Source organism: Paramacrobiotus metropolitanus, unplaced genomic scaffold (assembly GCF_019649055.1).
Source record: "Paramacrobiotus metropolitanus isolate TYO unplaced genomic scaffold, Prichtersi_v1.0 Parri_scaffold0000019, whole genome shotgun sequence".
NCBI classification, from domain to species: Eukaryota; Metazoa; Tardigrada; class Eutardigrada; order Parachela; family Macrobiotidae; genus Paramacrobiotus; species Paramacrobiotus metropolitanus.
Genome location: NW_026570239.1, coordinates 1,401,400 through 1,413,784, shown reverse-complemented (window position 1 = coordinate 1,413,784; position 12,385 = coordinate 1,401,400). Strand labels below are relative to the sequence as shown.

General features: G+C 40.9%; 1 protein-coding gene across 3 annotated transcripts; it reads right to left on the bottom strand.

The window, feature by feature from the left end:
* Nucleotides 1–463: 463 nt before the first annotated feature.
* On the bottom strand, nt 464–6,180 carry LOC129586043 (serine protease 27-like). Of its 3 annotated transcripts, XR_008690092.1 has the most exons (6): nt 5,857–6,179; nt 5,415–5,621; nt 4,880–5,286; nt 3,671–3,847; nt 798–1,472; nt 464–701 (listed from the first exon to the last, which is right to left on the bottom strand). XR_008690092.1 is itself a non-coding variant. In XM_055479027.1 (5 exons), exons 1-5 carry the CDS (start codon nt 6,037–6,039, stop codon nt 1,439–1,441), a joined length of 1,008 nt encoding a protein of 335 aa, XP_055335002.1. In that variant the 5' UTR covers nt 6,040–6,179; the 3' UTR covers nt 792–1,438. The 3 variants fall into 3 exon arrangements, 2 of the variants coding, with proteins under 2 accessions (XP_055335002.1, XP_055335001.1); XM_055479027.1 differs by lacking the exon at nt 464–701 and having other exon boundaries at nt 792–1,472; XM_055479026.1 differs by lacking the exons at nt 464–701; nt 798–1,472 and having other exon boundaries at nt 2,960–3,847; nt 5,857–6,180.
* Between the last annotated feature and the right edge of the window lie 6,205 nt (nt 6,181–12,385).

The window sequence follows — 12,385 nt, the reverse complement described above, 5'->3', positions numbered from 1 at the left end:
CTAAGTACTAGAAAACAGAAGTCTGATGATGCATACGAGACAGCGGCAACTACTGCTCCTTAGGGGTGAACTGCCATTCACGCACCCCGATGTTTGGGGGCCAGTTCTCTGCCGTGAACATTTTTTCAGACTCACTGGCGTAAGAACCAACACGTGCTCTGTGTAATGGTATTTTCAGTGTCAGCTAATTTCGAGCCCAGACGTAACATGAAGGCTTGAAAGATAGTTTACGGATAAACGTGTGCAAGGTTATGCGAGGACTTCCTCGACAATGTGCAATAAATTGTACCTGCCATGTGTATGAAAACGCCGGCGGCTTCTTTACGGTGAATGCAATAATTATGCTGACGAAGGCACATCATCTTTCTCGGATGTGGTCTTACTGCTGCTCCATACATCAATAACGACAAACATTTATTCGCGGTAACAATACATAACACTGGATGAACAGTTTAGGACAGATACAAAAGAAAAAATGATTGACGAAGCTCACATTAAAATGATTATAGCGAGCAAAAGTTATAAAGGCATCATTCCAAGACTGCCTAAAGCACAGTAACTGGGGGGTTGGCCGCCAAGGTCCAGACGTCACCAGATGGTCCCTGTTTCGTTCCTAACTTGCGGACAAGCATTGCGGAGGCGGCACGGGATGTAGGCTCCCTCAGGAATGGTCGCAACTTGCTCCATCGTGCTAACATCGGCTACATAACACCCGAATTATACCACAATTGCTCGCGAAATATGGCTAATACGACACAGCGGATATTCCGCCGGAATAACTTGCAGACCAGGCTCACATTGAAATATGTCGCCAGCCGTCGCGTACAGATCGCGATACTTAAGGGGTTCAGTCTGGTTCGCTGGGGACAAATGGAAGCGGTATGGAAGAACATCGCGGAAGCTGCGTTTATGCTGCCAGGCTCTGCACAAAATCACTGTTCCTGTATCCCGCCACGCATTCACGTCAGTGGAGATATCTGTCCACGGCGCACTTGTTCATCCCCGCGTAGAGATAGTCATCAAAATATTCTTCTATGATTTTAGCTAAAGCCCTTGCAGCGTCGACCATGCGTCCGTGGTTGCTTTGGCCATCCGGCCAGGGTTTCTGGATGAGAACATATGGTGTGAAGCCACCCGGTTGTCCTGGCGGGATGGTGTACTCGGTGTCGTCGCCGTGGAGGGTCAAAGACAATGCCAGGCCGGTTATGCGCAGCAGCCGAATATCAAACATCTTTGAGAAGAATCAAGCAGCTGTTCACAGCAGACAGCTATCGTAGGCCCTCTTAGGAACGTTGTGTTGTAGCAGGCAACTATCGTGAGCGGCTACACACTTCTTATACCGCGTCGCTTGGCCAGCACTGCTAACGAACCACCTCCATTTCCGTTCCAGGTACCATGCATTGCGCATTTCCCAGGGAATTTTCTGATACCACTGAATTCATACGTTTTTGTCCACGTCTGCGCTAACAGTTCTATGAAAGTGGAAATATCTACTTTAAATACTTGGCAATAATTCTGTAGATTTATCAAGTAGTTGGTGGAACAACGGACACTGTCAGCAACAAAACAATTTGCATCTTAGCATTTTATCTCTGCGTGCAGAAGCTCAATCTAATTGGTCAGGATTTTTGAATATCTGTAAGGCGCCGGCTGTTAACAGCCGGCGCCTTGGATGTCCGACGATGGGAATATGCGCATGCGCTGCAACCGATTTCTGGGATTCGGGCTGTTTTTATCGCAGACAGTGTCCGACAATCCCCCACCACTTGACGAGTCCACTGAATTATTATGGATAAGTGTTAAAAGAATTTACTTCAAATAACTTCGTAGTAAATCCTTTGAACGAAAAATACTTTTAATACTAGTAGACCCCGCGCAAATTGCGCGGAAGAAACTACTGTGCAAATAACTTACCTTAATTAAATGATTTAAAAACAATTTTTTCAGTCATTTTTTAGCGTATTCCTAAATACTTCTATGCTTGATTTTTACAATTAATGTGACGCTTAATTCGGATTAAATGATGTTATGTCTAAACTGCATGCATGCATTTTAAATATAAGTTCAATTTAAATGTACCATAGCATTAATAATTTTCATACACTGCACTTAAAGCTACGCTCTACCCGGCACCATAGCTGCACTAACATCGCGACACCAGTTTGCGTAACGTTTTTTTTTCAAACGATTTTTCAGCTCCACTCTCTAGTTGTATAGCGCTAAGGACCGAATTATTACAACGCAATTACCGCAAACGTAGCAAAAAGCCCAACCGTCCATTATAAAATTAAACTATTTTTATTAAAATGATTTTTTCATTGTTTTCCATGGTTTCGGCCTGCAGCGCATGAAAACCCTTCCGTCACCCAACCCCCTGTAACAAAGAAGTTGCAAAATGTCCAGCCATGCCCGCCCCTTCGTCTTACGTATTGAATATATATCCGGCGCGCGCCTACCGGAAACAGCATCAGTCGCTGTTTCCCGCTAACTGCATAAGCAAATTGCGTGTTATATTCAAAGTTGTCCGTACAGCAACGTTTTGGTTGCATCAAAAGACGTGTGTTTTGAATGCCTTTGATTTAAGCGGAGAAGAAATTTTTTTTTTTATAAGTTTACCACAGAACACAGACGGTTGATTTGAACTGATCGGTCCACCACAATTATTGACGGTCACTTAGCGAATAACGTAAACTTATGGTAATCGGTTTACGTTACTAACTTTTCTGCTATCGAATTATTTTGAAATTCTCTAAAGTTGGTAATTCAAATTAAGCGGTAAGCACTAATTTAGGTGGTATTCAGTTTAAGCACTAATTTAAGTGGTATGTTAATTACTTTTTTTGCGCATAATATATTATAGCTACCCGTACACTGAATAAGTTTCAGACTACTTTGGACACTGGGAATTGTCTTATTTACATTTTTTTTATCCAGAAAATGGAAGGCTCGCTTGCTGCTCCGCGAGCTCCGCTTGCGCCGCAGTTCGGCGTTGCCTGCGGCTCCGCCTTCGGTTAATACTATATTAATACTCAACTGTGCTTCTAAATCTTTAACTTTTACTTATATTAAATACAGTTAATATGGCTTTTTACAAACGATAAGAATGCAAAGGGGGAGAGTTGAATTTTATTCACGCTCACAGGACATTGACAGCCGATCTTATGTAACATCCTCAGCTGTCCAGTGCACAGCGCCTGTTAGGTCAGTGATTGACTGAACTAATGCTGCAGTCTTGACTTTTTCCTGACCCATCTTGTTTATGCAAAGTATGTGTCGTTATTACTTCTATATGGTTCTGAAGTTCGTGATTGCTTTTTATTGCTTCGGCTATTCCAGGTGTCCGCTACGTAGCGTTAGTTAAAACTTGAATAGCAATTCACTTTCGGTGATTCACAAGGTGCAATAAATGGAACACTTACGTCGCAATATCTCAGCGACTTCGCATTGAAAAAAAACAGGATAGTTCTAGCGATAGTCTGATTTTGAACGCTTTTCTCTAGTAACCTTTCTTTACAACAGCTTTTGCAAATCAAAACTACGCATGCGCAAATTTTCAACATCATTTCTTGGCTCTCTACTTTCGGGACGTTTGCGAAGTACTGCATAAAGTCTTAACGCCCCAAAAAAGGTTACCATTAATAAAATGCTAATAGTTACACCGAAAGCATACACTGAGCGTATTGACTCATCTTCCTCTGATAAAAACTCGGCAACAGGAAAGTCTTCCGTTGCATTTCTGCAGATCCTATTTAGCTCGTGCTCGCCGACCATCGTTTGTACCCACTCGAAGATGTCCGGTAGCTGATTATCAGTGTACTCAGCGGGGTAATTTTCCACCATGCACACGCTGCAAAAATTCTAAAGATGCAATAGTTGTATATTGCAATAGTTGTAGCCATAGTTCTCATAGATTTTTGTTTATTGTTGTTTAGCAAACTGATGGTCTTCAACGACCTGAATATTCTCAATGTATGCAGGATGTGAAGATTACCACATAAGAGAATGTACTTCGGTTTAAAGTAATCGGCTCCGTTTTACTGCTTTTAGAATTTAATCTCTATTCTCTAGCTAACCTAACCAGGGCACATAGGGAGGCTCTCATTCAGAAAAATCTGAGTTTTGGCATAAAGGTAGTATACCTATGTAGTATAATTAAAAAAATAGTTTCGGCTGCTGTGATCAAGATGGGCGTTACCAAGCGCAAACTAAATTGTACCCACTGGGTCACTACCACATACTAATACAATGCCAGCACAAGCTTTACGCGTAGCAGTCATTTTGCGGACATTGCAGTAAGCCATTAGCCGTGGGGTCTTGCAGCTTTCGGGCATCTAGCTAAGCGATTTCCGCGTGTGGTGGTCTCTGCCAGCGCTTTCAGATTGCCTAGTACTGTCAAAACTGCGTTGTTATTTATGCTTAAATGCACATCGTGCAACAAACTATCTTTTGCTAATCAGCAAACACAAAAACCAGAAAATGCTGAATTCTGAAAGCTGACAATTTAGCGTTGGCAGAGACCACCGCACGCGGGTACCACTTGGCTAAATGCTCGGTAGATGGAAGAGTCCCGGCTAATGGCTTACTGCAATGCCCACAACATGACTGCCATTTGTAAAGCCTATGCTGGCTTGTACTTATTAGTATGTGGTAGTGGGTACTTTTCAGTTTGCGCTTGGCCATGCTCGTCTTGATTACAGCAGCTGAAATTATTTTTTAAATTATGCTACGTAGATAAACAATACTACCTTCCTGCAAACACTCTGAATTTTCTGAATGGGAAGCCTCCCTGTGTGTTCTGGTACGCGGTGTTTTAACAAAATTTCCAACTTATATTTCGTTGACCTCATCCTCACTCCGCAGTTTCAGTTCGAATGCTTACTTGCGCTTGAACGTGGCAAAAGCATATTCGTATTCGTCCGACGCTGTGCATTTAAGAGGTCCACCACTGTCACCAGTGTATGGACCCTCATTAGGTAGACTCCTGGCGCACGCTACGCCTGGATCAAGTGCACGGCTTGTGCAATATTCTGAACTTTCCTTTTGTACATCCGATAAAGTCTGTAATCTGTATACAGGTGCCTTTATGTAAAAAAGAAATGCTTCCCTAGTGGAATTGGGAGGCCGCACAAGTGGCTTTTCTTCTTCCGGATATTCGTTTTCGAACGGGAAATCTCTGTGGCATATTATGGAGCCCCATCCAGCCATTGTACAATTCGTTCCGTTTTTTATTTGAAGCCCAGGATTTGCGAAGCAAATGGGCGCCACATCGTTGTTAAATTTAATCACCTGAATTAAAAACAAATTTTATTTATAAGTGCGTATTTTAAAAGCATTGTATTATGCGATGGATCAGGGAGCGGTGCAAAAAAATCTGAGTGTGACAAAAAACCTCTATGTTGATTAGAACTGGGTACCTTTCGCGTTTGTAGGAGGCAAATGTCATAGGTCGTGTTTCCGGATTGATAAGCAGGATGCTGTTCAGCCCGTTGAAACTTCATATGCTTCGCGTGTCTGGAGAAATGGGCTGACAGGTCACTCGTTCCCAAAAGAACGCTGCAGTCCTGAAGTTGGCTGCATCTTGCACAGCAATGAGCAGCTGTGACAATCCAGCGACTGGATATCTGTTCAAAAAAAGTTGTAATCAAAAGCGTTGACTGTTTGCTGAAAATGTTCAGCAGTGTTTAACTGTTTGTTGAAATTGTTTTGCATGTATGGCAGGTTTTAGTTGAAATAAAACCAAAGCACAATATCAACGAACTAAAATTTCTAGCAAAATAAAGACACATTCTCTATCTTTAACTGGTTAATATGTTGATCTCAGTCTACTCAATAATCTTGGACAGTGCAGTGACTTACTACGTATCCGGTGCAAATGTACTTTTTCCACACAAGTTTCTTTATCGTGACGTTACTGAATAGAATTGCCGCCTGGAACGGGTTATCATGGTCGTAGGCATTGCTTCCGTTGTATATGGCAAGCAGACCCTCGGCAAAAACCAGAACGAGGATGGAGCAAATTATACAACGCAATTTTACCATGTTGAGCAAAGAACAGTAACGGTCAACTTGACAAGAAGTGCTACCACTTCCACCATTCGCAAAAAGTCTAACTGGATTTTAAGGGTATTCTATTAAATAATATAGCAAACATCACTCGGTAATTAGCAGTTTGGTACAAACCGCTGGCAGCCACGTGACATTCACTTATAATACATAGTATTTAGCCTCCATTGTGTGTGTTGCCTCTGCTCAGTCTGCTGTTGATAATAATTTTGGTTATGACCGATAGCAGTGTGGTATCCTTCATTTGACACAATTGAGCTTGCAAAACCAAAGGGCTAGAGACGTTGATAACAGATAAACCTCTTTAAAGCAATGTATGGTTTCAGTTGGTCGATTGCCAATACCTTGACAATTCTACGACCGATAACAGCGGGGAAATAATGGTTACAATTTAAATGTCATTGCGAATGAGTAAGGGCAAGAAGCAATTGTGAAACCTGTCACTGGGGATTTCACACGTTACCACATCAGAAACAATTAACCCTCTTTTGTTGATAACGGAACATAGCGGGTACCCTGAATTGTCTAGAAGACGCTGTAGATACAATCAATCAACTGTTAAAATTGCACTAGTAAGAAGTAGTCGTAAACAACAGACGTGAACCAAAATGTTAACAGCTGACTGAGCAGAAACAGCCGATAACACTGAACCTTCTGCATTCTAATGTCAGTCATTTGGGTCGACCAGTGTAAACAGATATTCAGACGCTCTTCTGTTCCCACGTGCAGATAATGTGCATTTACATAATGTACATAATAATGACATGGTTAGAAATGTACATGAATTAATAAGCACATTATTATTAATGTACATGATAATGCACATAATAATGCATAAATAATAATTAGAAAATTACTATAGCGACCCCGTTTTTTATGGCCACCTCTTTTCACACCCTGTTTTTTATAGACACCATTTTCTGCTATTAATTAAATAGAGACACCCTATTTTGGTTTTCTGCAGACACCCATTTAATTTTTCATTTTTAAAATTTTCAGTATTTTTAGGCCAACGCGTGATTTTCGTGATGTTTTGAAGAATTTTGATTCTACACCGATTCATGACTTATGCTTTCCTCCCAATAATGGGCCTGTTCGACTGATCCAGTAACAACAGCTTGCTCGGACACCATTCTTGTAGTATATCGACTCTCTGCTTGGTTAGCTCATTTATTGGCTTCCGACCAATTCTCTTAGGGCAACGCGTGATCTCTTTCTTTTCAAGTGCTTCAGCTAGACATTTGCATTCGAATTTTGCAGAAATCGGAGAAATCGCAAATCGCTGCCTTGAAAACCTGATACTGTTCATGAGTAGTGGTACGGTGGCGGTGTTTGAAATCCGATTGATTGAGGCATCAGCAATACGCACGCAAGTTGCATGTGAACCTTTTCAAGCCGCAGTCAACATCGGACTCGCTTTCTTGCTTGCCCCAGTACACTAGTATTGTAGACTAAAGTTAATAGACACGGATGAGTCAGTCAGAAACATGTCGATTTGCTCTATCTGTCATCTGCGAATTAAAAACGCAGCTCAGATGAATGAGTGCCGACCCAAAGCCATTATTAACCGGAAGATGCTTTAACCAGCAAGTTAATACTTTAATGGCAGCCCCTGTGCTGACTTCCACTATTGGTTGTTCTTGATGCTGCAGATCATAGATGCAACCATAGATACGTATTTTAAAAATTGAACGAAACGTTTCAATCGTCTGCAAAATAGGACAACACGTTCCAAATGAAAAACCGGGCCGACTTCCAGCTAGCTGTATAATAATTATAAGTGACACTATAGCCACCCCAAACAACCCTTCTTTTTATAGCATCCCCTTTCCCGCACTCTGTTAATTATAGGCAACCTTTTTAAATTGATTAATTTTTTTTTAGACACCCTGTTTTTGAAGCACCCTTTAAATGAATTTTCGAGATTTTGTGCGAGTGTGTAACAGCTTAAACCGTGACGTTCTTCAGTCTTCCGTGTTAGGCAGGTTGTAAAACGTGGCAGTGGCGCCTGCCAGTGGCGTTGCCAATGGCATGGCAGGCGATAAAACCTGGAAACTCTGGCAACTGGCAAACGCTAAAATCTGGCAGATGCCGCATAAAGTATGGCGACCCGTATACGCGAGTTCGGATTGTTCGGTCGAGTGTATAAATCTTGACAATTTTGCCTGTACAGGCTGTACTCAGTAGTATTTACAAGGACTATCATGTTGAGCTCAGCACCATGTATTCCCTTATATACAGTAAGAAGCTTTCAAGCTGTCATGTATCCTACTAACTATCATACTATAATAATTATCATGTTGAGCGGGTCACCTCACAACACTCGCCTTGCACGAAGTGCGTGTAACACATGTCAAACTTTAAAGGGTCACTTTTCTTCTTGCCTTTGTGCGCAAAGTACCATAATAAAAATGAAAGACAATGCTCATTAAAAATACAAGTGAAAAAGTGGTTAGTAATAAGTGTGGTAAGGTGTAAAGCACAGTCTGCACAGTACCAGCACGGTAGACGATGCAGCAAAGTGAGCAAACACACCACTTACGCAAGCTGTTATCCCAGGTCAGGGTGTAACCCTGTAACTAAACCAATAAAATTTTGTCACATCCGGGTTTAATGTTAAACCCTGTGTAGAATATCCCTCCGGCCTCTAGTAGCAAAACTCAAATTGAAGATTATTGCTTCAAAGTCGGAAGCCATAATTACGACTAGTCCAGAGTTAAAAGCAGCGTAACTTGCCATAGGCGGATACAGTAATGCCGTATCGGCATTTAAGTAGCAGAACTCTGGGACTTCTCGTATATGTACGATAGTACGAACAAAGCGTCCAACTCTATTATTATCTATTATTATTTTTATTACATCAAGAGCAGACAACCCGATTAACGGACTTCAGCGTCTGGTCGTTTCCCTGCAAAAACGCTTTCGCAACATTTGCACAGGAACATCGGTTACAAAAATAAATTCAAATGAAAAGTTTATTCCAGTAAACGTGGGAGAATACCGTTCACAGCGCGTTCCCATTATTATTGTTACGGTGCCCGTGTTATACGTTTCACAAGCCTAACATACAGCATACAATATATCGTGTTCTTTAACTATGCTGTAACCACAGAATGCAAAGATGGTCTACTGCGCATTCCGTTACCAGCTCTATTAGTTAAATACTTGCTTGTATTACGAATGTGAAAATAATATTATAGCTAACCAGTGGTTGCAAACCACATCATTTTGCTGCGCTCGATACAAAAATTATTACGAACAAGTGCTCCAAATTACTGTACATGCATAACTCTTTGTAATCCGTTAATGCTATGCAGCGCTGCGACTAAAATCATAAACATTATCGGTGTGATATTTGCTTGTCTACTATAAATAGCGGCAAATGCAGCTCAGGAAAAAAAATAACGGAGTTATTATGGATTCATAATTTTCACAACCGTCTAAGCATAATTTCCCGACTGTCTAAGTATCTCTTCAAAATTATTTGTGGTTATATAATCCTTTAATTATCATGTTATTTAACAAAATTTTGACTTAAGCGGTGATACGTGCATTAAAAATACAGTATAGTGCGTTCAAACATATCGAACTTAAACTAAAAAACTGTGAAATGTCAAAAGTCAATAATAAGACCAGAAACGTGAAAGCCCAAAATAAGCTACTTGTAACCTACCCCGCAAACTGGGAAAATATTCGAACACTGAGATTTCATATGTAGCGCATGCATAAGACATATGCATAGTTTTTCCGCGTAGCCCGTCTCACTATGATCGGTTGTCAAACTTGCTGGAGTCCGCATTATTTCATAAACTTGACGGTAACGGTAGGTGCCGAAATTATTAGGTTCTATGAAAACAGCATATTGCAGTGACAACTTCTAAGTTATCTCTAGTGGACTGGGTTAATCCACCCGTACCACGATCGGAAGTTCTGGTGGTGTTAACGAATTACTTTAAGATCGCTTATGTAATTAACTCTTAACGAAAGCCGGCAACGGAACACATTGTCAACGCGTACGCACACATTTTTATTCAGCTGAAAACATTGGAGAAGGGCAAGGGCAAGGGCAAGAGCAAGAATGATTTTAGATCAGTTAGACATTTCCCAAACCAGTCTAGAAATCCACGATAAAAGTGAAGATTCGTACAAGTACAAATTCAGATGTTTCCGCATCAGCTAGCACCAATGAAATGCTCATCATGGTTACTGTAACACTGCACATCTTATTTGTACGGCTACAATATTTTGAGTCAGGATGATCAAAAGCTTCAAATTTTCAACGCAGCTGATCTTAACCGACTTAACGTAAGTATATACACACTATCGTTCAGCGCTTAACAGAATACCGCTGTAGCGGTACCGCTCGAGTTTTCTATCTGGTTGTGTCTTATGATTTATTTTCGCCCTTATGTACAAACTACAAACACAACGGGCTAAATAATAAGCTACCACAATTAGAAGATAGGCTGGTTGTTTGAGCAACTTTGTGGAGCTACCCTTGTGACTGTAAAAGTGCGGACATACAAGGCGCCAGTTTTTAAAAAAAAAATAGTAGCAAAGTTCACATGCACACTTAACAAACACTGAACCGAACCGGCACCAGAGGACACTAAAAATTAAAACATGACACTGTTGTCCACCCAGCTGCATGTGGTAGTCGCCAGTCAAAACACGACTGTTGAGCTTGTTGCAAAAGCTTGGTTTCACTTGATAACGGCAATTTTGTTGCAGAGATGATCTCGTAATGCTTTGCAAGCAATTATGACCATATAATTCCTCTGGTTCGAAACTGTATGTCGTTAATAGTACCGCATGGAGTGGAGTACAACTGGGTATGTTTAAAGTTTAGTTTAAAGCATTGCCTTGGCATTACAGTGCTTAATATTTTCATTCAATCAATTTTTTGACTGTAAAGGTAAGAGCACCTGTGCCACTAATGTTAGGTCAATTAGTACAGTATTAATTTTTAATTGGTGAACATGCAGTATTGGTATCGCCATAGAATGATTTTTTAATCACAGTTCGCACGCTCTCAATTTATTTCATGCTTTAAAGTGTAAACTGTGTTATTGCGGTTGCTATTTTTTAGCGCTTCGACGTACTACTCTTTACATGTAAATTCTGCGCAGAAAGTTTACTTAATGTGACTTTACAGATATGTAGATAATGTTTTCGTAAAAATTAAACTGAAAATCAGTGATTCACCCTAATGAATTTGCCGACAGCGGAAGCGAGCGGTCCATTCACAGGCAACATTTGACAATTGTGTCAAACTAGACACTAGGTAAATACGCCAAATAGGTTAAAACAGTCAACGTTGTACATTGTGAACCGAATTCAATACTAAATTAACTCTACTGTAGACCGTAGAGTGGCAATGGTACACATTTAAATTTGGGATTACGATGTGTCTGTATGTTCGCAAAGCTGTTTCGTGTATATTGCAGTGCGTTTTTGTGCTGCAGTGCGGCCATCCAAAAAGATAATTAGCAAAATCAAATCAATAAAAGTAAAACTGTTCTAAACTTTCGTGTTATCAAAATTAATGTTTTTATAAGATCACGCTAATTGTGTTGCAAAATTCATTCAGAATCACTCATGTAAGTATGCATATATGGTTTGGTAGTGACGTAGTCGTGCAATAACGAGTAAACAAAACCGGTAGCGCGATGTGATGTGAAACGGGCTTGTATCCGTACTTCATATGTGGCGCTATACAACTTGTGTGCGGAGAAATTCTTTTGTTAAGAGAATTGCCGAAAAACCTTTCAAATTCGTGTTGTCTGTGCGTATTTGGAAAATGTCTCAGCTACGACGCTAATGTTAGCATTTTACCGACAAAGCGCGCCTAGCTTGTATTCAACCGCAAGGCATATTCCAGAGGCGCGCTTTCAAGAAGTGTGGCGGTTGTATTTCCAATGCGCCTTGTCAGTATTTATAATTGAAACTTTCTGCGCAGACGGCAAAATATAATGTAACCTTTAGAAATTTTTATAGCGGCGCTTTTTTACACACTAAGTGAATGGCCAGCGATGTCGACCCTTTTTTTAAACTGACTGTAAACTGGCTCCATTTGCAAAAATTACTAAGAGTTGAGCCTACATTCCAACTCGCGTATACGGGTCGCCATACTTTATGCGGCATCTGCCAGAATTTAGCGTTTGCCAGTTGCCAGAGTTTCCAGGTTTTATCGCCTGCCATGCCATTGGCAACGCCACTGGCAGGCGCCACTGCCACGTTTTACAACCTGCCTAACACGGAAGACTGAAGAACGTCACGGTTTAAGCTGTTACACACTCGCACAAAATCTCGAAAATTCATT